Source organism: Doryrhamphus excisus, linkage group LG9 (genome assembly GCF_037039965.1).
Source record: "Doryrhamphus excisus strain RoL-2023G ecotype Guam linkage group LG9, RoL_Dexc_Guam_v1.1, whole genome shotgun sequence".
Classification (NCBI taxonomy): Eukaryota; Metazoa; Chordata; class Actinopteri; order Syngnathiformes; family Syngnathidae; genus Doryrhamphus; species Doryrhamphus excisus.
The window spans coordinates 16,667,802-16,692,212 of record NC_136365.1 but is presented as its reverse complement, the minus strand read 5'-3'; the positions used below and the strand labels follow the sequence as shown (position 1 = coordinate 16,692,212).

The following is a 24,411-nucleotide window of genomic DNA, read 5'->3' as shown; positions in this document are numbered from 1 at the left end:
CGTTATGTATTAAACATGTTGGACACGTGCATTCTAAATTAGAGAAGCTGAAATTAACTTCACCTGTAAAATTAGTAAATTTTAGGTTCCTCCTTAGACACATCTGAAATATTCCTAACTCTTTTGCGAAATGGCTAAATGCCAGTCAAAGATCCTCTATATGACAGGAGCACTTTAGTGTTTTAAGGGCCTACACTGTAGCCAAAAATCCTCTCAATGACAGAGGATGCGCTTTTTCAAAAAAAGAAGATCGTTAGTATGACTTTGGTTGTTTTTAAGGATCTACTACAAAAACACTAGTCAAAGACTGTCTATGAAAGAGGGAAACTGCTGTTATTAAGGAGCACTGCCAAAATGCCAGTCAAAGATCCTCTATGTGACAGGAGCTCACTGCTATTTTGAATGGAGCGACTGAAAAAAAAGGGTAAGGAGCTATGTCTCAATATGAATTCTGGTGTTTTTAAGGAGATACTGCAAAACACCAATCAAAGAGCCTCTTTAGAACTGTCGTTTTTAAGGATCTGCTGTTTTTAAGGACTTACTGCAAAAACACTATACAAAGATTATCTATATGACATGACCACCCTGTTGTTTTTAAGGCTCTACTGCACAAACAGCACTCAAAGATTGTCTATGTGAGAGGAGAACTCTGCTGATGTTAAGGACCGACTGCCAAACCGCCAGTCAAAGATCCTCTATGTGACAACAGTGCTCTGCTCTGTTTAAAAACCTGCTGAAAAATGCTAGCCAGATATTCTACATGACAGGAGCACTCTGGACTCCAAATACACACGTCAAAGATTCTGTGCAAACATGTTGGGTCTTTTTTTTTTTTAACTCATCGGCTGGTCTGATGTCTTTCACGGACTGGATTTAGCCCCCAAGCCAACAGTTGACTATCTGTAGTATAGACTATTGTTTTCCACACAGAAATCATTGTCAAATGATGGGCGGAGGCAAGAATTCCAAGCATTTCATCAAGTTACGAGAAGATGCCTTCCATTCACTCGTAACATCAACACACTTCTAAGTTTTACAGTTCAGGTGTTGAACTTCCTGACCAAAATACAAACTTTCCCTAAATAAGTTTGCTTACTTGGCCCTTGTGTGGTTGTTTATGTTGTGCGTACATTCCATCATGGATGACATTTACAAAACAAGGGGAATAATGCCCTGGTTGAATCCAGGATTTAGCCCGCTCCCAACAATGCGTCTTTCTGCAGCATGGCGATGTGCTGACCAATCAAACACATGCAAGTGCACATTCCTCTTAGATTATTTGCCAGTGAGCTTAATTTGCCTGTTTAGTTTACAAGCCATTTACAAGTGATTGCCGCATGATCACGCTGCAGCTGTAAAAGACTTTACACAGTCACGGTAAGAGTACACTGAAGTAGGTTCAAGGTGTGTACTGTAACTACAGGTACAACCAAAATATTACTTTTCACTTTTGCTTACTTATTGTTTTGCAGTGAGGAAGTCAAAACTGAAGTCATATTACTTTAGACAACACCGCCTTCTGATTGCATCATAGTACAAGTACCTTTACTTGTACTATTAAGTCTCTTTTCTTTTAAAGTATTGTGGTAAATTATGCGGCAAAATTGCTATTTATGTAATTTTGCACTTCAAACAACACCTGGTTTGAGACTTGTATCACCTTTTTTGCTTTACACAATAGCTAGTAACTTTTAAGTACATTTTTCAAACTTGTATTTGATATACGTAATCTTTGATTATTTAATTTATTATTAAATAAATTATATATACATATAATTATATACATATAAATACATGTAGTGGCGTACAACGGTTTCCTCCCACATTCCAGAAACATGCTAGGTTAATTGCAGACTCCAAATTGTCCATAGGTATGAATGTGAGTGTGAATGGTTGTTTGTCTATATGTGCCCTGTGATTGGCTGGCCACCAGCTGGCCACCAGTCCTCTCGCCCAAAGATGGCTGGGATAGGCTCCAGTATACCCCCACAACCCAAATGATTTCATATTTCAAATTTCTAGTCACAAATAACACTTTGTACTTTTTGTGTATTTGCACCTCTTACAGATTTGAAATACATGTTTTCTTGAAAGCAACTTGGTAAATTCTGGGTGGAGTACCTTTTTTCGGTACACAGGTGACCCCATTTGGCAAATATAGTTTACTCTAAAGACATTTAAAAATCAGTTAACATTGATTACATTGATATCAGTTAACAATGATTTCATGGATTGACGATGAATCAGAATGTGCCTGGTTTTGTTTATTTATATGGTTGTATAAAATATATAATGCGATTCACAAAAATGTCAGTACAGAAACTGTACTTTAACATTAATATTTTTGTAATCTTTCTACTTATGCAAGCAGGAAAATTAAGTACCTTCAGCTGTTACTGGAAATCATGTGCTACGACTGAATACTTAGCACACCACACTATCTCCTAAGTGTCTCTATGTTTAAACTTTATGATTACTCGAAATTATGATATGATTCAGGCAATTACTTTATTTAATGATATTTTATCAGCATGGTCGGCTGAGCGACTCAGCCTTCGGAGAACACGGAAGCAAAACAAAAGATGGCGCATGCGTATTGCAGACCGCTTCGGCGGCTGCAGCAACAGCAGCGCTCCACAATGACGTCACTCATTCAAGGCAGCGAGACAAGCCCAGACACATTACAACAACTGACAGCTTGGTCCGGAGAACGAAACAACTGTCCACACATCTTTCTCCATTGTTGTGTGGTGGTACCTTGTCACCTTAGTGGCGGAGCTGGTGACGATGACTCTGGAGGACGACTTAACGTCGGCGGCCGCCATGGGGAACACCGCCGAGGTGGAGCGACTCCTGCGGGCAGGCGCGGACGTCAACGCGGCCAACCGCCTGGGACACACCGCGCTGCAGGTCAGAGCCACCGTTTGTGTCACCACATCCTCTTCATTTTAATTAGCAACCCCGCTGGTCCAATTCGCCACTAAAACAAAACATTTCTCTTTAAATATTTATTGCTTGCGGTAAACATGTAAGCACTTACGAGTTGCCAAAACAAACCCGACCAGACTACATTCAACTACATGCAACTTTTAAATGGACCGAACAAGGCTAAGCTAGTTAAAACATTGTATAATACAATAAAAAAAATAATACAATAACTTTATTTTCCTTTGCGGATTACTTCAAAAGTGGGTTACTTTGTTGTTGAAATGATTTTAATCACCAGTAACTATTAAAGAAATCATTTGTGTTTAAATAGGGAAGTCATTAAGTTACATATGAAATTCTCAATATGCTCAAGAAGTACTGGATTAAAGTTTATTTTTGACATATATTGATCCAAGTTACATTTGCAAAATGTCGTTGTAAAAGAGTTCTAGTTTCTAATTTTCAGGTAAGTTGATGTATGATATCAGATTAATAAGAATAATATCAGATTTCAATATTAATATCAGATGGTGTTTGACTCCTGAGGACGAGTCAAGGACATGCCAAGGTAAAAAAAAATCAAGTATACCTATATTTGTCTGAAAATAATAAACTAAACATATTTAATTAGATGACGAAATGAACCTATTCGAGCTGTGTGAAACAGCTTTTGTTGTAAAAGTAACGAATGAACGTCAATAAAAACAAAACTTAACTGTAAAATGAGTCAGATGGAATTCATGTGCATTACGCTTTACAGTAGCGGCCTAATTGACACTTAGTATTTATTTAGATGATTGAATTGGAGTTTATTTGCAAAAAATACTACAATAACAACATTTGAATAGTAATAGTACAACGTTTTCTTATACCTTAAATTACACGCCGCTCCTTTTTTTTCCCCTCCGCTTCAAAGGCCATGATGATGGGCAGCACACCGGTGGCCCGCCTCCTCCTGGCTAGTGGCGCAAACCCCAACGTGGCGGACTCACGCACCGGGACCACGCCGCTGCACGACGCGGCCCGGACGGGCTTTGCGGACATGGCGAGGCTGCTGGTTCGCTTCGCCGCGGACCCGCAGGCCAGAGACCACACTAACTGTAGGCCCGTAGATGTGGCCCGGACAAACGGCCACGCTGACGTCGTGGCTTTCCTGGAGTCTCTGGGTTGAATGGAGGGGACTGTGCCGTTTTAATGTATACGTTTATTTATTAACAGTATGGCGTTGAGGACAATAATTCGACTTGCATCGAAATAAGGTCGGTGATCATTGTCGGGGCCAGACTTATAACTGTTTTTACATGCTTCAGTTGGTATTATTTATTTGCATATTTGAGTTTTACTTGAATCAATATTAACTCATTTACTCCTAAGGTAACATAATTATTATTTAACATTTCCCGGAAACTATAATTATGAAAATTATGATGCACTTTATCAGAATGTCAAAAACACATTTTGTGGGGGAATCTCATATGGAACAAATAATCGGTTATAAAGACTTGTCCCTGATGTGATATGGGCCATTAAAATAAACAAATGTGACACATTTTGCTTTTATTGCCATTAAAAATAGGAAATATTGCTTTTAGGGTTATATTTACAGCCATAAGTGAAGCTAAATGCCCACTATGCAGTAGGCCTATTGAGGGTTAATACTGAAGGGAATAAAAAGCACTTTTTTGCAGGAGTTACAGTATACTGCATTTGAAAAAAATTGAATGTTATGCAAAAATTATGAGTTTAGGAGTTAATTTCAAAGCTGTGTCAAACTCAGGCCCAATGGCTAAATCCGGCCCACTGCTGCAATTTCAGCAGGCAGCTAAACTGTTAATAGGAAAATAGCATTGAGTTTGCCTGCATGCTGAATGGACCTTGTCAAACAAACAATCTGAGTAAGTAAGCAATTCTTTGGGCACCAACTAATTCTGTGACTTTCTGATTTAAAAAGTGGAAACAATATTGTATATAGCACAAAATTCACAACCATTCTTAATAAGAGTGCCAGCAAAGCATGCTGGGGAATGTGTAACCTGCCCATTCCACAGACACAAACTCTTCCCAGTTAGACATATCAGGGATTGTGATGTTTTTGTGTAAAATATAAAATACTGTAGCTTTTGCCGCACATTGAGAGAATGATGAAGAGGTGATCGATATACAATCACTTCATTGAAACCAAGAACTACACCAAAACAACCATAGTCATATAGTCGCAAACTACCGGAAAGTAGAAATTTCACCAAAAAAATGCACATTTCAATCACTCCCATGTAAATAAAAATGTCCATGTGGTTAAGGGTAATGTCCAGGTCGCCCTCGACATAAAGTATAAGCTTTGAGTTTTGGCCCACTGTACGATTGAGTTTGACACCCCTGAATTAAAGGCTCAGGAAGTTTATGCAGTTCACTTGCTGATTAGAGTTCAAAATATGGAACTTATTTTTGAAATATATTTCACGCTGTGTGTCGTAAGAGTTTTGAGCGACTGAAATAAACATTTCAAAGATATTCTAATTTTTTGAGATGCGACTCTAGCCAATATGTATTTTCTTATGAAATAGAAAAAAATTCTGCTAATGTGATCTTCCTTTATCATTCAGTGCTGTCTGTATATTGAATCGGTATACAAGAAATAAAATTGTATATCAATATTTTCCAACATTCACATTTAATGTCTCTTGTGAACATGCACCTTGATGTGTCCGTACATTTAAATCAAACAATTAAGCCATTGATAATGTGAATTAAATAAATGAACACATTAACTGTTTTAGGTCAGTGAATTTACCCTACAGTTATACAGAAATGTGAAACACAATGAAATTGAAAGTATCACTAAATATAAAAAATATGTAAACAAAAAAGTTGAAATTTTTTCATGTCTTGCTTTTACATTGAAGTTATTTAGCGCTTTATATATGATATGGTATACTGCCACATGGCATATCATTATTATAGTTGACAGTAATATGTTCTAGTGAGCGGTTTTCCTTTCTCTGAAGGGGCACAAATGTGTGAAATAACTACCTTTTTTGTTGTTGAATCAAGTAGCAACAACAAAAAAATATATAAAATTTGAAATGACTATAGCATAAAAATATAAAGCATACAAAAATAATATCTAGTGAAAATGACCATGTTAATTTCCATTGTTGAAGGTTTGTCTGGTGAGAGGTAGGGGAGTTTGGTGGGGAAAGTCCTTAAATCTCTGGAGAGACATTTACCCAGAAACAGAAGTGTGATGTGGGGTTAATGCACTAAAGAAGACATGCATGTTTTTTTTTTTTAAGTCACCGATGACACACCCAGCGCTCAAGCGAATGGCGTCCGTGATGCGCTCAATGTTTGCGTAACATGACCGCAGACTGAGCCATCACCTGCAGCAGAACAAACAAATCATTAATAGCGTGTGTGTATTTCAAACAAGATGAAAGCCTACATTTAGCTCAGAATATTAAAAAAAAAGTCTAATTTTAAAAACGTTTGACACCATTTGGAATTTAATACATTATTTACCCTTTTAGAACTTGACTTGGTAGCAAATATGCAGCCACTGGTCACATGAGAAATTGTGCCTTTTCCAGAGGTAAGTGTTATTTTTGAAAGGTACTAATTTCACAGTATGTGTAATATTGTGGTCAGAGCTTGAGGTGGTGTAAAACCGTTCTACATCATACTGAACAGTGCAGGTGTACCTAATTTTTGTGGCCAGTGAGTGTTTTTGTGTAATTGGAACATGATGCACTAAGCACTTATTACAGAATACCTGTATTAACCACGACATGTTGAATGACAATGACTTACTTTCAAGGAGGTTATGCTCTGAGTCCAGTCCATCTGACTGATCTGAGGTATTGCATTCAACAGGATGCTGCTGGCTTTGTTGGCGTTCTCCTTCATGGTTTTCATCACGTTGTCCACGCAGACCTGAGGAGAGGGATGCCATAACTCACACTGATTAAATAAAACAAACAAACACCAGAGAGGGTACTTATGGAAGATGCTTAAGTTTCAGTCAGTGTTAAAGTCATCGAGTTGAAGGTAACCGAGTAAGTGCTACCGGTATCAATCCATTTTCTATGCCGCTTATCCTCATTAGGGTGGCGGGGGTATGCTGGAGTCTATTCCAGCTGATTTAGGGCGAGAGGCAGTGTACACCCTGGGCTGGCCGGCAGCCAATCAATTTGACAATTTGGAGTCACCAATTAACCAAACAGGCAAGTTTTTGGAATGTGGGAGGAAACCGGAATACGCATGCACAGGGAGAACATGCAAACTCCACACAGAGATGCCCACGCGGGTTAATCGATTAGTGTAATTATTATTTATTCGTGATTTATTAGCATTTGTGCTTGTTTGTCAAAGATGACAGAATAAAATTGCAATTTGAAAGACACGTGGTGTCATACTTCCACAGTACCCGTGTATACACAATATTTAATAAACAAAAACTTGCATGAAGCAAACAGTCAGTCTCATGTTGATAGGTGTAATAAAAACCTGATCTTTCAAAAGATACACTAATTATTAATAAAAATGCCATGAATTATGACTAAACTATGGACAACATGCAATTAATCATGATTTAAATACATTGACAAAACATTTCCAAAAAGGGCTAAACTTTTTATGTCTGTTTGCTTATTAGGTTATTATTTACACAAAAATGACCTGGTAGGTTTTTGTTGTTTGTGATGCCTTGTGTATCATTACGTTATATATAACTTCCTGCATGAGTCATATATATAAAGTATACACACACACAGTTATTGTGTAAAAGGAGCATGTTTGCCAAAGAGAGCAAGGTCATTGGTTTTATGAGTGTGATAACTGCGACTGAGGAGTGTGCCGTTTGCACACAGGATCAGTGCACTGATGGCTTCCAAGTAAGCTGCGTTTTGTGTGTGTGTGTGTGTGTGTGAACGTTAACAGTGTAGGATCTGCATGTGGGCAAATTTGGCAGACGTTGTCATCGATCCAACCCTGACTACTGTGCTTCCGTTCACTTCCTGCAGCTGACCTCTTCCCCCGTCCTTAGAGCGCTTGCCACATCCTTCCGCCCTCTCTCCCCAGCTCCAGAAGAACTACCTCCTGACACCCCCCCCCTCCCTCCACCCCAAACCAGCCTCCGGTGGAAGCCCAGCCAGAGGAGGCTGACTAAGAGTGAGTCATCAGCTTCACTGTCTTCATCCTGGCAAACAGCATGGAGCGAAACCAATGAATATCGCCAAAGCACTGACAGGTGAATGAAGGTCACAGGACGCAAACAACAGAACCAGATGGAGCTGTAGCGTAATCTCTGAAGTGGAATGACCCTGAAATATTAGAATATTTTCTGTCCTCAGAAAGGTACTAGAAACGGTAAAGAAAAAAAGCGTGATAATAACCATAGAACCCGAAAGTCATCTTTTTGAGAAGAAACTGGTACACACATCTTTTCTGGCTGCTCAGTACAATGTGGCTGAAGTGACGAAATATACTCTAACTTCTGCAGTTATGATGACCTCATGTGTACCAGACCTTGGTCCTTCAAGGAAAGCAGCGTGGTCATATACTCGCCCGCTATACTGTTATTACAAACAGGGAATAAGCTCATATTACAATTTGATGTGTGTTAAGAATGTTCAAAGGTTACCTTAAACATTGACGGTACAGTTCATTCATGTTTGACACTGGAGCAGATTATTCCAACGTATAAGAAACATAAAAATCCCAACACGAAGTGTGAAGTCACTCTATATTTTAAAAAATGTGGGGAAAAAAAACCCTGAGAAAGTGAAAGTGTGCATCGGTCAAACCATTTGCCACAAATGAGGTATGAGAATATTATTGCTGCACTTGTCAAAAAACAAAGTGAAAGTGAAAACAACAACACGAGACAAAAACAAGCAATAAAAACCTCACTCACCGCCTCCTCGTGCTCCTTCCAGCAGTCGTAATCGGTTGCCATTGCAATGCTGGCGTAGCACAAGCCGGCCTCCTTAGCCAGGACCACCTCTGGCACCGTGGTCATGTTGATGACATCGGCGCCCCACTGGCGGAACATCAGGCTCTCGGCCCGTGAGGAGAAGCGAGGCCCCTCGATGGTCAGCATGGTCCCCTTCACATGGCACTTGACGCCCAAACCACGGGCCACCTCTAGCAGCACCTGCGGGGAATTGTGTGTACAGTACAGGAAGTGCACGTTTTTTCAATAGACCGTGTTTGGCCACTCACCTCTCGGGTCCTGCAGCAGAAAGGCTCAGCCATGGGAATGTGACACACACCTGGAGGGCTGGTCGGCTGGCCGTCGTAAAATGTCTGCGCTCTCTTGGTCGTCCTACAAGGAAAAGTAAGTTAGACTGAAGTCCTTTAATAGGCTAAATATATTCTGGACAACTTGAACTAGAAAGACAATCTCAGCTCTACTTCAAGCCTGAACAATCTTCATTTACACCTAAAAATAGATAAAATAAGAGTATATGTGTGGTAAACTAAAGGAATGTGTACTATGAATGTGAGTGTGAATGGTTGTTTGTCTATATGTGCCCTGCAATTGGCTGGCGACCAGTCCAGGGTGTACCCCGCCTCTCGCCTAAAGACAGCTGGGATAGGCTCTAACATAACCCCGCAACACTACTGAGGATAAGCGGATGGTAATGTTAAAATATCGGCTTATCTCCTTGTCTGGAACCCATTATGATGAATCATCTCATCTTGTGAGCCGAGTGTACTGTGACAGCCCTACTGTACACAAACACCCAATTTGAACATTAGCAATGCTACAAAACATGAGACAAAATGAGGACGCCTGTTGAAAATAGTAGGAACACCAAACTTTTATGAGGTTTCTACTAAGTACGACATAATGAAAATAGCAACACAATCCAATGTTCAAGTTAAATAAACAGAAAGAGTCCGGAAGAAAGAAGCCACAGTAAATCATCAGTTATGTGATGAGTAAAGATGTTCTGCTGTGCTACATGTCTGAACAAGGACAGGCCTTTCCCCCTCCTCACTTTTTGTGAGATTTGTGGTCAATAACAAACATGGCATAAATATTTACATTAGGGCTGTCAACTGAGGTTTCCTTTAATGGGACTATTTTTTTTTTTATGCATGATCAACGTGAGCACGTCTTGTTTGACCCTACCACGTGGACATGGGAGTAGGGGAAATGTGCATTTCTTGTGTCCATTCAATCCTACTTGAAATTTCTACTAATTTGTACGGATACAACCACGGTTGTTTTGGTTGGCTTCAATAAAGTGATTGTTGACCAACCACCTCTTCATCATTCTCTTAGTGTCCGGCAAAAGCTACAGTATTTTATATTTAACACAAAAACATCACAACCCGTGAGATGTGTAACAGGGAAGTGTTTGCGTCTGTGGGTAGATTATGCATTCCCGAGCATGCTTGGCTGGAGTTAAAATGATCACTTTTGATTGCCTTCTGCCTTTTTAAGGTGTTCTTTTGTACAGACAGGGTGTAAGAGTTAGTACTGCTGTTTTTAATCATGTACAGTTAAATTATTTTGACTTTTTGTCCGAATCTGGCACTCTTATTAAGAATGGTTGTGAATTTCGTGATATATACAATACAGGAGTAGTTGATACCCAAGGAATTGCTTACTTACAGTTACTAACAGTTTCACAGCCAATGGTACAGATTTGACAAGTGTTATAACAGGTCTAACTTATTTACATAAAGGAATTGTATGCTGCCCTCTACTGACTGAAATTGAAAAAGACCCACAAATTCTGTCTGTAAAAACAAAAACTAATTAATATCGACAATAAATTAAAAGCAGAAAACTAAATTCAGTACACCGGCTAATCAGTTCAGTTAAAAGCTGAACTTCTCACAAGTGTAACAAAGTGATATGAGAAACGTGAGACAAACAAGAAAATGTTTCGTAGTAACATTCCAACCCTTCGCCCACCACGCCTGAGGTGGAATGTCACACTATCCACAAATTTAATTCTCACCAAAGCCTGAGGCTCACTGTGACACTTCAGGAGTCTCACACAAATACTAGGCAGGTGTGACAGAACGGAACAGGAACGTAAACAAATAACCGCTGCTTTGAAAAAAAAAAAGTTACTAAACATGAGGCCAGTTCAAGCTCTTCCGGCTACCCTCCTCCACCTACCGGATGATTTTGTCACACGGTAAAGTGACTCCTGTTAGTGAGATATGTGGGAAGATGCCTGCATTGTTAGACACCATCGCCAACAATATTAAACATAATTTAGCTATGTTCACCTTGCTAAAAAACGTAATGTCATAGTACTGTAGGTTTTTATATATAGAAACAAGTCTTGCTTTTCTTTCTATCTGACACAGAAACTGGTGGAAACAATCATTTTGCCTGTTATGACAACAGTGATGTCTACTCATTGCCTTAAGAGTACTGAATACTGTGTAGTGTGAATCATGGATTCATCAGATTCATTACTAAATGTGGTCCGCTACCACAAAATTCTATACTTATACGGAGATAATCATATTACAAGCGCTATTTCAACTAGTCCACATCTTCATGCAACAAGCCTTCTTGGTCTGGTCTTCCTTGTAAAAGATATCTTGGATCTCAATGGGACAAAACTGGATAAATAAAAAGTAAACCAATTTCCTTTTGGTTATTGGTCAAGCAGATTGCTGTGGCTTGGCACCAACCATCTAGACCAGGGGTGGGCAAACTACGGCCCGGGGGCCACATGCGGCCCACCAAGTGTTTGAATCCGGCCCGCCAGTTGCTTTTTCAGTATTTCAACTTTTAACATACAAACTGGCAACATGTCTTATTTAGTCATTTTTTTTTAAATGTAAAATTTAGTGACATAGTTTGATGTTTAAAGTGCTCCTGAAAAAAGCCACATGAGAACATACAGCTACAATTAGACAAATCATTCAAGGAAAATGTGTGTGTTAAATACATGTTCTGGCCCCCTGGACAATTTTGTTAACTCAATGCGGCCCACGAGTCAAAATATTTGCCCACCCCTGATCTAGACACAAATGCACCAACGTCATCTTTAACCAGCCCACCTGTCAATGAACTGGTCTATGATGACGATATCGCCTGGTTGGATCTCCTCTCTCAGCGAGCCGCATGCAGTGGTGACCAGCAGATGTGTACAGCCCTCCTCTCTCATTGCCCAGATGTTGGCCTGGTAGTTGACGTTGGATGGCATTATAGTGTGCTGCCTTCCGTGTCTAAAACAAGCATTTAAATATGTTTATTCACATTACAAGGCCAGAAACATCCCCCAGTAAATAGGTAACGATGACATTTTATCAAAACGCCACTAGATAGTGCTATTACGCTGATTGACGCTTTAAGGCAGATGATCGTCCCCTTACCTTGCAAGAAGCACACATTCTACGTTTTTTATTTTCCCCAGAATCAAGGCATCTGATGGCTGTCAAAATACAAAATAAAAACATGTGATTAATTCAATCTGATAAAGCGGGAGTCTAATTTGATACGTCATTCGCTGACTTAATGTGGGCCAAGACGCAATATCAATACGACACGAAATTGAAGCTGAAGCATTAATATACATAAACATGTAAACGTATACCTGCACAGATTCTGCTGACTTACTCATCATTCTCTGTCATTTTTTCATAGCTAAAATACGAGTTTTGTAACATTGCCAAATGTAAGCATACAACTAACCTTTCCATATGGTGTGTCAACGTAGCGCTCAGTTCTTCCTTCTAAGATATCAGGATCATCAAGCCCTGAGCCGCCGATTATTCCAATCTACAACACACAAGCAAAAACAAAGAAACAAAGAAAATGTGACATTTATTGCAATTTTGTGCAGCGGTTGGGCTATGCTTTTACTCTAAAAGGCAAGTGTGACGTTTTGACAACCCGGAAGTGTCCTCGTGCAGCTTAAGAAGTGCTATGCTAACAATGACACACATATAATTATATTTTTAAAATGTAGCTAAACTGCGAAAATGTTAAAATGAAACCAAATGAAGCAAACGTGTCCCAGTTCTCGGTTATTTTCATATAAACATACGTTCAGCTTTATGTTTAGCTATTCGGCTTAATACCATCTGCTAAGGACCTCACCCAGTGACTACCGAGCAGGTAAATGTACATGGACATAAATTATTTTTTTTACCTTAATTGGTGCAGTAGAAGACATTGTAAAATTCCTGGAAAATATGAATAATATCACAAACTGCGTGTGAAGCAAGTTTAAGCCACAGGCTTCCACACGTTCCGTGAGCGAGAGACGACCACCGACATCTCTTCCTGGTTATAGTCGGTCCCCTTCAAAATAAAATGTATGGGTTAAAATCCGGATGTTGCAGATTGATGTGGCATGAACTTGCTACTTGTCAACGAACGGCTAATCATTTTAAAAATGTACAAGATTTTGAACGTATTACAGACTGGAACTGATTCTATACAGCAATCAACTTTCATCATGGAAGCATCTGATAACATCATCATCTATTAGTCATGCACTTATCAAAATGGATTACTGAGAAAAGGCGATGCTGACATCCACACGGTACACATTTAAAAATAAGATTTAATACAAATATTCCTGCTAATTCATGAGCAACATAGGAGATTAAAATGTGGCATAGGGGAATACCAGGACAGGAAAAACAATCACTGTCATCAATCCCTGAGAGCACCTTAATTGTCTTAAAAAAATGACTTATAAGAACCATATCCCTGTGTAAGCCTTGTTCACACTGGCTTTTGTAAATAACGTAATTGTGAAATAGTCCATGATCTGGATGACGATCTGAAGCAGCCTGTCCACTTCTGTAAAATGAAAAATACTGCAGAGTGATGTAGTTAACCCAATCCAACAACAAACAGTGGCATATTAAGACACCACTGGGGAATATGAATCTATTGTCTGGTCCCTGCTGGAGGTTGCAGCCCGGGCATCACTGTTGGCATGATCGCTGTCGCTGTCAATGGTGATGAGATCCGACGAACATTTCTCTGCACCCTCTCTGCTCTTGTGCCTTCTGCTCTTCTTCTTGTGTTTCTTCTTTTTCTTATGATGCCTGCTGCGGTGGGAAGCACTTCGCTCGTTGAGCTGCAATTTCAGACTACTCTCATCTTTAGTGTTCTTATCTTTTGTTTCAGCGGCTGCATCATCTTTGGAAGGGTCCTCCAGATGTCGCGTTTTGTACTTTCTCTTGCCACCAGGCTTGTCGTGGTGAGATCTTGAGCTTGCCGATGGAGAGCGACTGCTGGAATAAGTCCTGGACCGAGACATCCTTCTGTCTCGTCGCCTCGAGTCCCTGCTGCGGCTCCTGGAGCGAGAGCATCGCCCCATATGTTTTCGACTGCTGAGATGGCAGTCGCTCTCTTTTCTTTGGTATTTACGGTCAGATTTTGTGTGGTAAAAGTCTTTGCTACTGTAGTACCAATAGTCTCTACTGTGACTGGTAACTGAGCTCTTGTGGTGTCTGCGTTCGCGTTCTCTACTTGACCTCTTCCTCTTGTGCTTTCTGTCTTTGGAGACGTGTTTTTGGCTTGACTGGTCACGACGGCATCTGTCTTTACTTTCAGATTCACTGGATGTGTTGCAGTGGCCATAGTTGAGAGTACTGCATCTTCCTTGGCTGCGGTCTTCGGGCGAAACTGGAGGAGTGACACTGGTGAAACGAATATGCTGTGGTTTTGGAGGCTCTTTATCGTCATCGCTTAAAGGTTCAGAATCTGAGGTGAGGTGCACAAGCTCAGGAGTTCTCTCTGCACTCGGCTTCACAAAACCTACAATGACACAGTCGTCGCTGTCTGAGGACAAACACTCCTCAGCTTGAATGTGGTTTGAGTTTCCTTGTTTTTGTGAAGAATCCTCCAATTCTTGTGCTTCCTCCTCGATACTGCTATCTGAATCCGATTCTTGGACCGTCTCCCTTTCTGTCCTGCTTTGTTCCGCCGTTGTGGAGTATGATGGACCTGGCGTCTCATCGTCCCATAGGGAGTGGCTCAAGTTGGATGTGGTGTACCCTGGTGTTCTTGGGGGTTCCAAGTGCACAGAGTTGTTTTCATCCTCAGAAATAGCTATTACAGATGAGGTGGAACTGCTATCGGAATTCGAAGAGTGGGCCGAGCCCTCGTACACAGCGTGCTGATCATAGGCTTCCAAGTTGAAAGGGGACTTTGCAAAGCTGATGAACTCGTGCAGAAAATGATCTGTGCGGCCCTGAAGAAATGGCCGGAGATCCTCCTGCATGGCCCTGTCTTCCATATCGACACGTGTGATGCGCGACATGATGATGTGCTGCACCACGTTAACCAGATAGCCATGAGCCCCATATAGCACCAACAGCTCTCGTTTAAGCCAGGGGATGAGTCTGTGTAAGCAGGCAGGATTCCGGCGATAGAAATCAGCTGAGGTGTCTCGGCAGCGACCACCATCACGGACGGTGCGAACCCTCAACCCCTGGCGGTAGAGTTCCCGCCTGAAGTTGACCATTTCTTGTTCTCTCACGTTCTGCAGCGGCCTGCCCTCACTTGCAGCTCTCCTCTTGGCCGCCATCCTCATCATCATGCGCCTGATGTAGCGAGGGTGTTGCTGGGGTGGATTTACTGAAGATTCGAATAGGACCCCGTTGTCCGGTGGTGGGGAGGTTCTTCCCCATCGTTGTCGTTGCATCCCAGTAAGAGTAGTGCGGTACCTAAAGCGCACCCCACCAAACATCCCGAAGGACCCATTAGTCACTGGCTTCAGGTCATACTGTTTAAAGTCCTTCTCTGATTTGATACTGTGATATATTGATTTAAACGGCTGCTTGCATAAAGGACATTCGGCCTTATTCTTGGACCACTCATGGATGCAACGAAAACAAAACTTGTGCAGGCAGATGTCCAGGTAGGAAATGTTGTTAAATATGTCCAAGCAGATAGGACATTTTGAGTCTGGTGACACCTCGGCAGATTTGGCTTCTGGCGTTTTCTTCCTGTCCCTTTTCTGGTTCTGCTGAAGGGCAATCTTAATGTCAGACATGGTCTGGAACAAAAAGGAAGTACAGTTACTGATCTGTCAATGACAACCGCTGTGATAATTTCTGTGTACATTTTTACATGACATTCTCAATGATCTTTAAGTGAAGTTTAAGGTGAGCAAGTGTAACCGGTGGTGTTTGACTCTCTACATTGTGACTAAGGAGTGACGACAGACACAGGGTTGCTGCAGTCGCTGCACTTTACTCACATCTGATGGAAGTACAACAAAAATTTTCCAGTCAAAATGTGGCCGAATAACGTGCCCCTCTCACATCGAGATCGCGAACAAAGGGGCATTATACAAAGTGAGACAAAAATAGCACACCTGGTGCAAGTACATCAAATATGTTTCAGTCAAAATGTGGCCGAATAACCTGTGTTACACAAGACAAGAATAAGAAATAAAGTTTTAAACTGAAGCCATGCACATGCCTACCTCTCACATCAAGATTGAAAACAAAAGAGAAGTAGAAAGGAGTGGCCTAAACTTATATATTGGAGGTTTTTACACTAATTAGAGCAGTATGGGGTACTGTGACGTTATTAGTGGTCCACATGAATGACAATATGACAATACAAACACATCAGGTATTACTTAAACATATAAATTTGTGTAATTATAACATTAGCATACACATGCAGTATTTACAATGACATTATTGACTTGAAGTACTGTATAGAGCTATAAACATCCACTCGTTATGGTTTAGTAAATAACGGACTATAATGAAACCGCTCCCAGTCTAGATTTGACCCACGGTTCGCCAGCTGATTAGCTCTCGTATTAATAGAAAATTGCACATTTCTCGTTCAAAGAAAAACAACCAGTTGCCTTAAGTATTGGCATGGTATCAATTGAAGAGTTTTTATTAAACAGCGAGTAGTATGATATATGTAGAATGTTCCCCCTTTTATAGATCTACACAATCTAAGTACATGTCAAGTGTATTACTCCTACAGCCCTCCTACTGACATGCGGCGACAAATTATTTGTGTCATTGTGAATGTCATATATAAACAGACGGTGAAATAAGTATCTTGATGGTCGACAATGTTTACGAGATCGGCTTGGTTAGCCGGGTAAGTGGGCTAGCTAGGTGACGGTTGATGCTAAATAGCTAGCTAGCTCGGTTATGTTATCTACGAGTAGTTATGTATGAAACATATAAGACATCTTTACCTACGGTTTCCACTCGTCGGCGTAGTTTGGCGACCGGTTCGCCTTCTTCTTCGGTTAGAATCTTACTTCTGCAAACATTTTAGACACTCCAATACTCTTTACAAGACTGGAAGTGTGTCTTCGTCATACCATTCCTCCCATAGCCCTCTACAGTACATTGTTTTATAATTCATCGTCAACTTCCGCCCTTCAGAATAAAAGCAGGATGCTTCCGGTTGGGAAACTAAACTCGCTTGGCTTGAAAATATATTGTAACCGTTTGAAGGGCACTCGCTAAAAGGACACTACAGTAATATAAAAAACATAAACTACTAACTAGGCATTGTGTGTTTTAATAGTTAACAATAATCGACCTTTTTTGGTTTTGTTTGTTAATGGATAAGGTCTCAACTTCCTGTAAACGAAACAATAAGATGCATTTGAAAACACATGATCAAATATATTGAATCTAGTAGAGGCAATACAGTAAACACTTGCAATATCATGGTTTGTTTATCACTCCCTCACTATATCACTGTTATAATAATAATAACTGTAATAATTAACGATCAATATTTGATTGTTGGACGATTATTAGTCAAAAATATGCACATCACTGATTGGCCCACCCTCATGCAGCATCCACCCATGTGTCTCTCACATGTGGTTCCAACATTGTTGTTACTTAGCATTATGTATCTCTTGTGATTTTTTAAGACTTTTACATAAACTCTGAATATGCTGCCTTTTCTACAGTTTTGATTATGTCTAATTTCTGTCATATTTCCTATTACAATACATTACATTATGTTTATTTGGTTAATATTAGTGTCAATGTGATTATGGTGTGCTATTTAATGTCTTCATGGCTCTAATGATGTTTATAAAACATATTTAGAAGGTCTGAAAACAGGTTTTATATGTTCCAAGTACAAAAATATAAAATCAACATTAATTTATGTTTCACAAAATTTAATTTGCCATGGTCGGGCCTGGAACAAAATTTCAGTGATAAATGAGGAGTTACTATACTGGTGAAAAAGTAAGTGTCATTTAAAAACCCAATTACACTGTACAACAAATGGGTTCATACCAATACATGACTTATTAATATTTTTAATGGCATATTCACAGTTCTTTACAACAAATACTCAGTATTTCCATTTCAATGATGACCGTGGCTTTCAGGTAGGTCTGGAACAACTTCACCTGTCTCCTGAATCAAGTCACCCTAAAAAATATACAAATAATACATTAGGAAGTTTATCAGTGATCAAACTGTGCAACAACCACAATGGATTTCCTCATATTGTTGCAGCTTCTACTACAGAATGCGCCACTCAGCAGCACGTCTTCAAATTCACCTATAAGCTTCAGCCTTACAAAAGCAGTGTCTACTACACCAGTAATGCCTGTCTGTGTTTAGCAGGTTTATGAGGACCAAACAAATCTATCCCTTCTTTCACTTTTACGAGAAGGCATACTCAAAATGGTCGCTTCTGATTTTTCTGGCTTTTGCTGTAAAAAGGCAGGCTTCGCTACACATCTTAAAATAAAGCATGTCAATCAGATACAGATGTGAGAGCTCCAAGTTTGAGCATTTTGTTTTTCCTTGGCAAATGGGCTAACCTAGTATGTGGTCACTGTTAAAATGTGAGTTTAATGTTTCTCATATAACTATGATAGTATCCTCTTGTCCCTCTCCTTAATATTACACTGCTGTCTGTGATATATTTATTTATTTATTGCATTGGAAATGTTCCAATGTAGACAGTACAGGCCATAAGTTTCACAGCTCATTAACATTACTTTTGAGTGAAAATGTATATTTCTATGAGTCATGGTATGGAGAAATTATTCAAGTGAATGACACTCAAATGGGGTATAGCATTAATTTGAGAGAAGGACATTATTTGAGGCAATACAAACTATTATTTGACAGCTTAAAAATTGTCAAATACAAAGTAATAAACACATAAAAATGTCAATTTTCAAGATATAAAATAAAGGAAATAGAGTTGAAATGAATTAGTGTTATTCACCGGGAAAAGCTTGGGCTTCAACTCCACAATTCCATAGGGCCTTTGCTGTGAAGGATTATACAAAAAAAATATTTAGTGGCATTTAATATCAAATGTAATGAGAATAGTCGCTTTAACTTACTGTAAGGTGGTATTTCACGTAGTAATGGACGACCCAAGCTGGTATCAATAATCGTGTTAATGTGAAAACACCACCTTTGTAGGCTTTGTACGTCTGTGAAGAAGAAACATGTTGTAAATAAGGCGTGTCCAAACTTTTTCAATTGAGGGCTGTATACATAAAAACTGAATTATGCATGTTGTACATTCAAGATGCAGGTCAATATAAGCTACAAGCTAAGCTATCTGAAATAAACACGTCAGTACACATCACGTGACAAACCAAATTCGCGGCTGTACATAACAAAACAATGCTGACATACTAAACCTAATTGTATCCGCAAGGTAAAATGTTAGCATCGCTGCTAGCTCGCTACTACTGTACTCACGTAAAGCCGCCACAGGCTCTTGGGTTCCAGAAAACCTGCCCAGAACCTGGCGACGGAGCCGGGAGGTTTAGCCTGAATGACGGGCTCCCTGGGGCTGAGCTCCTGGTCCTTCAGCCACTGCCTGCGAAGCTTCGTGAGCTGGTCTACACGGAGCTTCTCGTCTGGAGTATAGCCAGACATTGTTGATGAGTTATTGAAAGTTCAACCTCAGCTACAGCTACAATGACACCATGGAGGACGTCGCTAACAGGAAGTAGATGATGTGTTTCAACCGCTCTACAAATTTAGTGGCGACACCTGCTGGATAAATGTATGTATGTAATCCTTGTGCAACATGCTCGAAACAACCTCCAGGGATCACAGAGTGTTTCGGTACTTACATCAGACACACTCACCCGGGTGACAGTCGCCGGTTACAGTGATAAAAATAAATATTTTGTATGAATGATGACACCTTGAGGCTTCCTTATCCAAATCCTCAACAAAGACAACACACGCACTATTAACGTCACAGACATGAACACTTCTAAGGACACTTGATAGTCCTTAAACACGCGAAAGTAAGGAAACTAACGCTGCTAATACTGTTTTGTGCATCGCTGCTTGATAACAGCAAGGTTTGTATTTATATATTTTCCAACTAAAATATGTACATTCTTGTTGAAATGTACATTTAAACCACCGTTAATGTATAAAATGCTATTTATTTAAAAACACGTGAAGCCATGGATGATTTGAGGACACTCGTAAACCTAGCTTTAAATATGAACATGCTTTTTGGCATGTAAGCTCATACATAAAGTAGGAATTTAAGAATTATGTTCGTGTGCTATTTTCAATAAATTAAGTCGAAATTCCAGTTTAGTCTGTGTTGTTTTCACATATTCTCTGCTATGGAATGTTTTGTTCGAATTCCGAGTGGAAAGGAACGCAGCATTATTTTTCACATTGCATTGTAGTCCTCTAGGGGGCGATAAAGACATTTCGAGACAAATCAGCGTCAAAGAAGAACAAAGTTATGTACACCAAGAGCTTTTGGATAATTTCGGAAGAAATTGGACAGTTTGACTTCCCGTTTGTTACGTAAAGTGACGAAATTAAAGTTTGTTGCTCGCTGTGCCTTTTACTCGACAGTTTTTTCCACCCACTCGCACGTCGTTGTACATGCACTTTACGAGATTTTCCATCAGAAGGTGAGGCTAGTTAAATAATTGCTCGAGTTCCATTTCTTGATCTATGACGTTGTTCTATGTTGACTGTTTCAATCTCCATTTGAGTCAATATTTGAAGCTTTTATATGTTATAGGCCTGCGCAGTAATCTCTTAACATCCCGCTCCCTTCTAACGCCACAGTATGTCCAGCAATCTCCCTCGTCATATTATCTGGGAGTCGGAGCGCCTGATCGCCTACCTTCATCCCCGACCATGGACCCCCGGCTCTGTAATCCTGGAGCGCCGCCAGCCAGGAACGCTGGCAGGCAGCATCTTCCACCTGGAGGAAGCAGAGTATTTGTCTTGGATGCTGGGAGCAAGAGCTGTGGCGGAGCTGCTGTGTGACAAACTCCAGGTGCAGAGGTGTGCTCTGGTCACAAGACCTCTGGTGGACAAACCTGCTCAGGTGTGCACCTCTTAGTTTATATATATATATCCTGTGGTGTGTGCACCTTCCTGTTGTATTTTTTTAAACTTCCTTTTGTGTTCAGTTGTGTTGTCATTGACTAATATTTAAATTTGATTGATGGTCTGAAACAGTTAAGGTACAAGCAAGCAACATCTACTCCTCACTGAGGTAAAATCTTGTTAAAATTCTGATTTTTACTCCTCAGATTCGGGTCCTCCCCCTCCACGGCCTGGATGCAGAGTGGCACCCGCACCTGGCAGGAGACGAGGAGCACAACCCTCATGACCCGGGCTACTGCACCTCCAAAACGGCACCACGATGGAGTGACTCCCGCCTAACCGAAATCCAATCCAGGATCCGAGCCAAACTCCCAAACCCAGACGCTCCATCTAATCTGACATTCCTGGGGGATGATCAGTTTCACCCCGGCCTTTTCTCTCGCATTGTTCGAGGGGAGGAGCCACAGTGGCGAGTGTGGGAGGACGATGGTTATGTGTCTTTTCTCACTCCTTTCCCCAACTCCCCTGGCTTCACTGTGCTTATTCCACGCCGGCCTTTGACATCAGACATATTTCGCCTAAATAGGAGCGACTACGAGGGGCTGGTGGTGGCCGCTCGGAAGGTGTCTCACCTTCTGGAGAAGGGCTTAGGTGCCTGGGGAGTTGGGCTCATATTTGAGGGGTGTGAGATTGATTATGCTCATGCAAAGTTAATACCACTGCTGCAGCCATCCTGCAGGGAGAGAGATGACACGACTCCATCAGCACATCAATTTTTTCGCTTGTATCCTGGTTATGTCACATCAGAAGATGGACCAGAAGCATCTTTGCAGAGTTTGGAGGAAGCGTATGCCAAAATTACCCAGAAGTGTTAACCCTTCAACATGATGTCATCATTAAAATACAGTTGTAAACCATGTTAGAGAATTTTAATAAATATAACAAATTTGCTCAGTAAAGGTGTTATTGGACTGTACCAAGTATTTAACCATGAAAACCCAAACCCAGTTAAGTGTTTCAGATAAACTAACAATGGGTAATTCATCTTACTGAAGACTCAGCTTTATCAGACATTGACCTGGTGCGGTCTCCTAGCAACGCAGCATCCACAGCACCTGGCTCCCACGCAATTCATCTTGGTGACGTACAGAAGCGGCTCAATGCTGCAGCTAAGGTCCATAATGGAGAAGACGCTGATGCTAATCTGGCAGCGGAACTCCACTAAAGAGTAGTAGGGCGCAAAGGGCATGAGCACCGGTGGTAGGTAGTTGACCACGATGATGACCAGGATGATTAGCACCATCTTGAGGGCTTTCTTCTTAGCCGGGTGCATCACCTCTTTACCCGCCACGGAGCGACGCAGGACCCAGATGATGGAGATATTGCACAGGACCATGACGGCGAAGGCGAAGAGAATGACGCCACTGAATACAGAGTTGACGCTCATAGATCCCAGGATGGACTTAGTGAGGGCGTAGGCCACTATCACAGCCCAGACCACCACGGATATCCCAATGCGGATTTTGTTGTCTCGGATGCTGGTGAACAGTACAGGGTGCACCACGGCTGTGTAGCGGTCAAGGCTGATACACACCTGAAGAAACCACATTTGAAAAATTATACAACAGACTAAAATAGCAGCAAATTTAAGAAATAGTATACATATATAAAATGTTGTGCAATAATTAGAGTAAATTGGATCATGTTTAAAATATTTATAAAATATACCTTGGTTTTTGAACGCCCCTGATTTTCTAAATTTTCCAGCAAAATTTAGCATCTGTTCTGAATTATTGTACAATATTGTGCATTACAAAAGGTTGTATTGTACCTTTTAGGATCACACACACAACACCAAATGTTGAGATACTTGTATTTAAAATAGAATCATAGTGATTATTATTATTATATTGAATCCATCCATTTTCTTTGCTACTTATCCTCACTTGGGCTGTGGGGTATGTTGGAGCCTATCCCAGCTGACTTCGGGTGAGATGTGCGGTACACCATGCGGCTATTATATTTAAAAGTTAGGAAAAAAGTATGAAATATAGTGACAAAAATATACTGTATATAATATGAATAATGTATGTAAGTATTTATTCATTCATTCACTTTCTACCGCTTATCCTCACGAGGGTCACAGGCATGCTGTAGCCTATCCCAGTTGTCTTCGGACGAGAGACAGGGTACACCCTGGACTGGTGGCCAGCCAATCACATGGCACATATAGACAAACAACCATTCACACTCACATTCATACCTATGGACAATTTGGAGTCGCCAATTAACCTAGCATGTTTTTGGAATGTGGGAGGAAACCGGAGTACCCGGAGAAAACCCACGCATGCACGGGGAGAACATGCAAACTCCACAGAGAGATGGCCGAGGGTGGGATTGACCTATAGTCTCCTAGTTGTGAGGTCTGCGCGCTAACCACTCAACTGCCGTGCAGCCTGTATATAACATGTATAATGAAAAATATAGAAACAATTTATTTATAAAAAATATTTAAAATGTAAAAAGTAATGCACTGGAGTGATTGGGGGGGTTAAAATGTTGACTTTCCAAGTATTTTCATTCTCAGCAAATCAGAAAGTTGAAGCTGTTCAAAATAATAAACAATAAATGATGCATGTAGCTATAGAGTCCTATACTCACCAAAAAGAGTACTCCCGTGTCCTTGACACCGTACGCAAACTTCTGCAAGTACCAAATGTGAGTATCGTCCAGCAGCAGCGTGTTGAGCAGCTCGGTGGGCATCATCAGGCAGAAGTAGGCGTCCAGAATAGCCAGATTGAGGATGAAGATGTCTGAAGTGGACGCGTCGCCCTTTCTGGTGGCTTGCTGCCAAATGACCAGGCCGTTACAAGGCGTGCCCACCACCAGGTTGAACACCTTGACGCCGTAGTAGAAAATAAAACCGTAGGGAGCCACGGCACACACTTCGTACTTGTACCACAGTGGAGGTCCTCTGGTGCTGGTGGCGTTCACTGAGGTGTTCAACATTGTGAAGCTGAAAAAGAAGTGGAATCAGGTGGGATGCAGAAATGCACTTTTAAATGAATGCCCTTACCTGAATAGGCTATGCTGCACCCTGATTCAGTCTCCTACTGCAGAAACTGTGCATTAACAGCAGAACATCAGCATAAAACACAACAGGGACTAATTCTACATTTG

The 24,411-nt window shown here is 40.7% G+C and overlaps 6 protein-coding genes across 7 annotated transcripts; 2 read left to right on the top strand and 4 right to left on the bottom strand.

Moving 5' to 3' along the window:
- Positions 1 to 2,652: 2,652 nt before the first annotated feature.
- cdkn2a/b (cyclin-dependent kinase inhibitor 2A/B (p15, inhibits CDK4)) lies at positions 2,653 to 5,652 on the top strand. Its single transcript, XM_078793513.1, has 2 exons — positions 2,653 to 2,910; positions 3,845 to 5,652. Exons 1-2 carry the CDS (start codon positions 2,788 to 2,790, stop codon positions 4,097 to 4,099), a joined length of 378 nt encoding a protein of 125 aa, XP_078649639.1. The 5' UTR covers positions 2,653 to 2,787; the 3' UTR covers positions 4,100 to 5,652.
- A 32-nt stretch (positions 5,653 to 5,684) lies between these two features.
- mtap (methylthioadenosine phosphorylase) lies at positions 5,685 to 13,217 on the bottom strand. Of its 2 annotated transcripts, XM_058078426.2 has the most exons (9): positions 13,059 to 13,217; positions 12,599 to 12,685; positions 12,280 to 12,338; positions 11,965 to 12,132; positions 9,148 to 9,250; positions 8,840 to 9,079; positions 6,736 to 6,858; positions 6,237 to 6,308; positions 5,685 to 6,139 (listed from the first exon to the last, which is right to left on the bottom strand). In XM_058078426.2, the coding sequence occupies exons 1-8, from the start codon at positions 13,080 to 13,082 to the stop codon at positions 6,270 to 6,272; spliced, it is 843 nt and encodes a 280-aa protein (XP_057934409.2). In that variant the 5' UTR covers positions 13,083 to 13,217; the 3' UTR covers positions 5,685 to 6,139; positions 6,237 to 6,269. The 2 variants fall into 2 exon arrangements, with proteins under 2 accessions (XP_057934409.2, XP_057934401.2); XM_058078418.2 differs by having other exon boundaries at positions 5,685 to 6,308.
- A 194-nt stretch (positions 13,218 to 13,411) lies between these two features.
- On the bottom strand, positions 13,412 to 17,252 carry toporsa (topoisomerase I binding, arginine/serine-rich a). The gene is made up of 2 exons (XM_058078360.2): positions 17,103 to 17,252; positions 13,412 to 15,926 (listed from the first exon to the last, which is right to left on the bottom strand). The coding sequence occupies exon 2, from the start codon at positions 15,921 to 15,923 to the stop codon at positions 13,782 to 13,784; it is 2,142 nt and encodes a 713-aa protein (XP_057934343.2). The 5' UTR covers positions 15,924 to 15,926; positions 17,103 to 17,252; the 3' UTR covers positions 13,412 to 13,781.
- An 896-nt stretch (positions 17,253 to 18,148) lies between these two features.
- ndufb6 (NADH:ubiquinone oxidoreductase subunit B) lies at positions 18,149 to 19,895 on the bottom strand. The gene is made up of 4 exons (XM_058078440.2): positions 19,612 to 19,895; positions 19,245 to 19,337; positions 19,124 to 19,168; positions 18,149 to 18,312 (listed from the first exon to the last, which is right to left on the bottom strand). The coding sequence occupies exons 1-4, from the start codon at positions 19,789 to 19,791 to the stop codon at positions 18,247 to 18,249; spliced, it is 384 nt and encodes a 127-aa protein (XP_057934423.2). The 5' UTR covers positions 19,792 to 19,895; the 3' UTR covers positions 18,149 to 18,246.
- A 688-nt stretch (positions 19,896 to 20,583) lies between these two features.
- On the top strand, positions 20,584 to 22,163 carry LOC131132595 (uncharacterized). The gene is made up of 3 exons (XM_058078372.2): positions 20,584 to 20,804; positions 20,965 to 21,229; positions 21,438 to 22,163. Exons 1-3 carry the CDS (start codon positions 20,776 to 20,778, stop codon positions 22,104 to 22,106), a joined length of 963 nt encoding a protein of 320 aa, XP_057934355.2. The 5' UTR covers positions 20,584 to 20,775; the 3' UTR covers positions 22,107 to 22,163.
- Positions 22,164 to 22,257: 94 nt separating this feature from the next.
- On the bottom strand, positions 22,258 to 24,246 carry LOC131132613 (P2Y purinoceptor 1). The gene is made up of 2 exons (XM_078793087.1): positions 23,893 to 24,246; positions 22,258 to 22,825 (listed from the first exon to the last, which is right to left on the bottom strand). Exons 1-2 carry the CDS (start codon positions 24,238 to 24,240, stop codon positions 22,298 to 22,300), a joined length of 876 nt encoding a protein of 291 aa, XP_078649213.1. The 5' UTR covers positions 24,241 to 24,246; the 3' UTR covers positions 22,258 to 22,297.
- Positions 24,247 to 24,411: the final 165 nt, after the last annotated feature.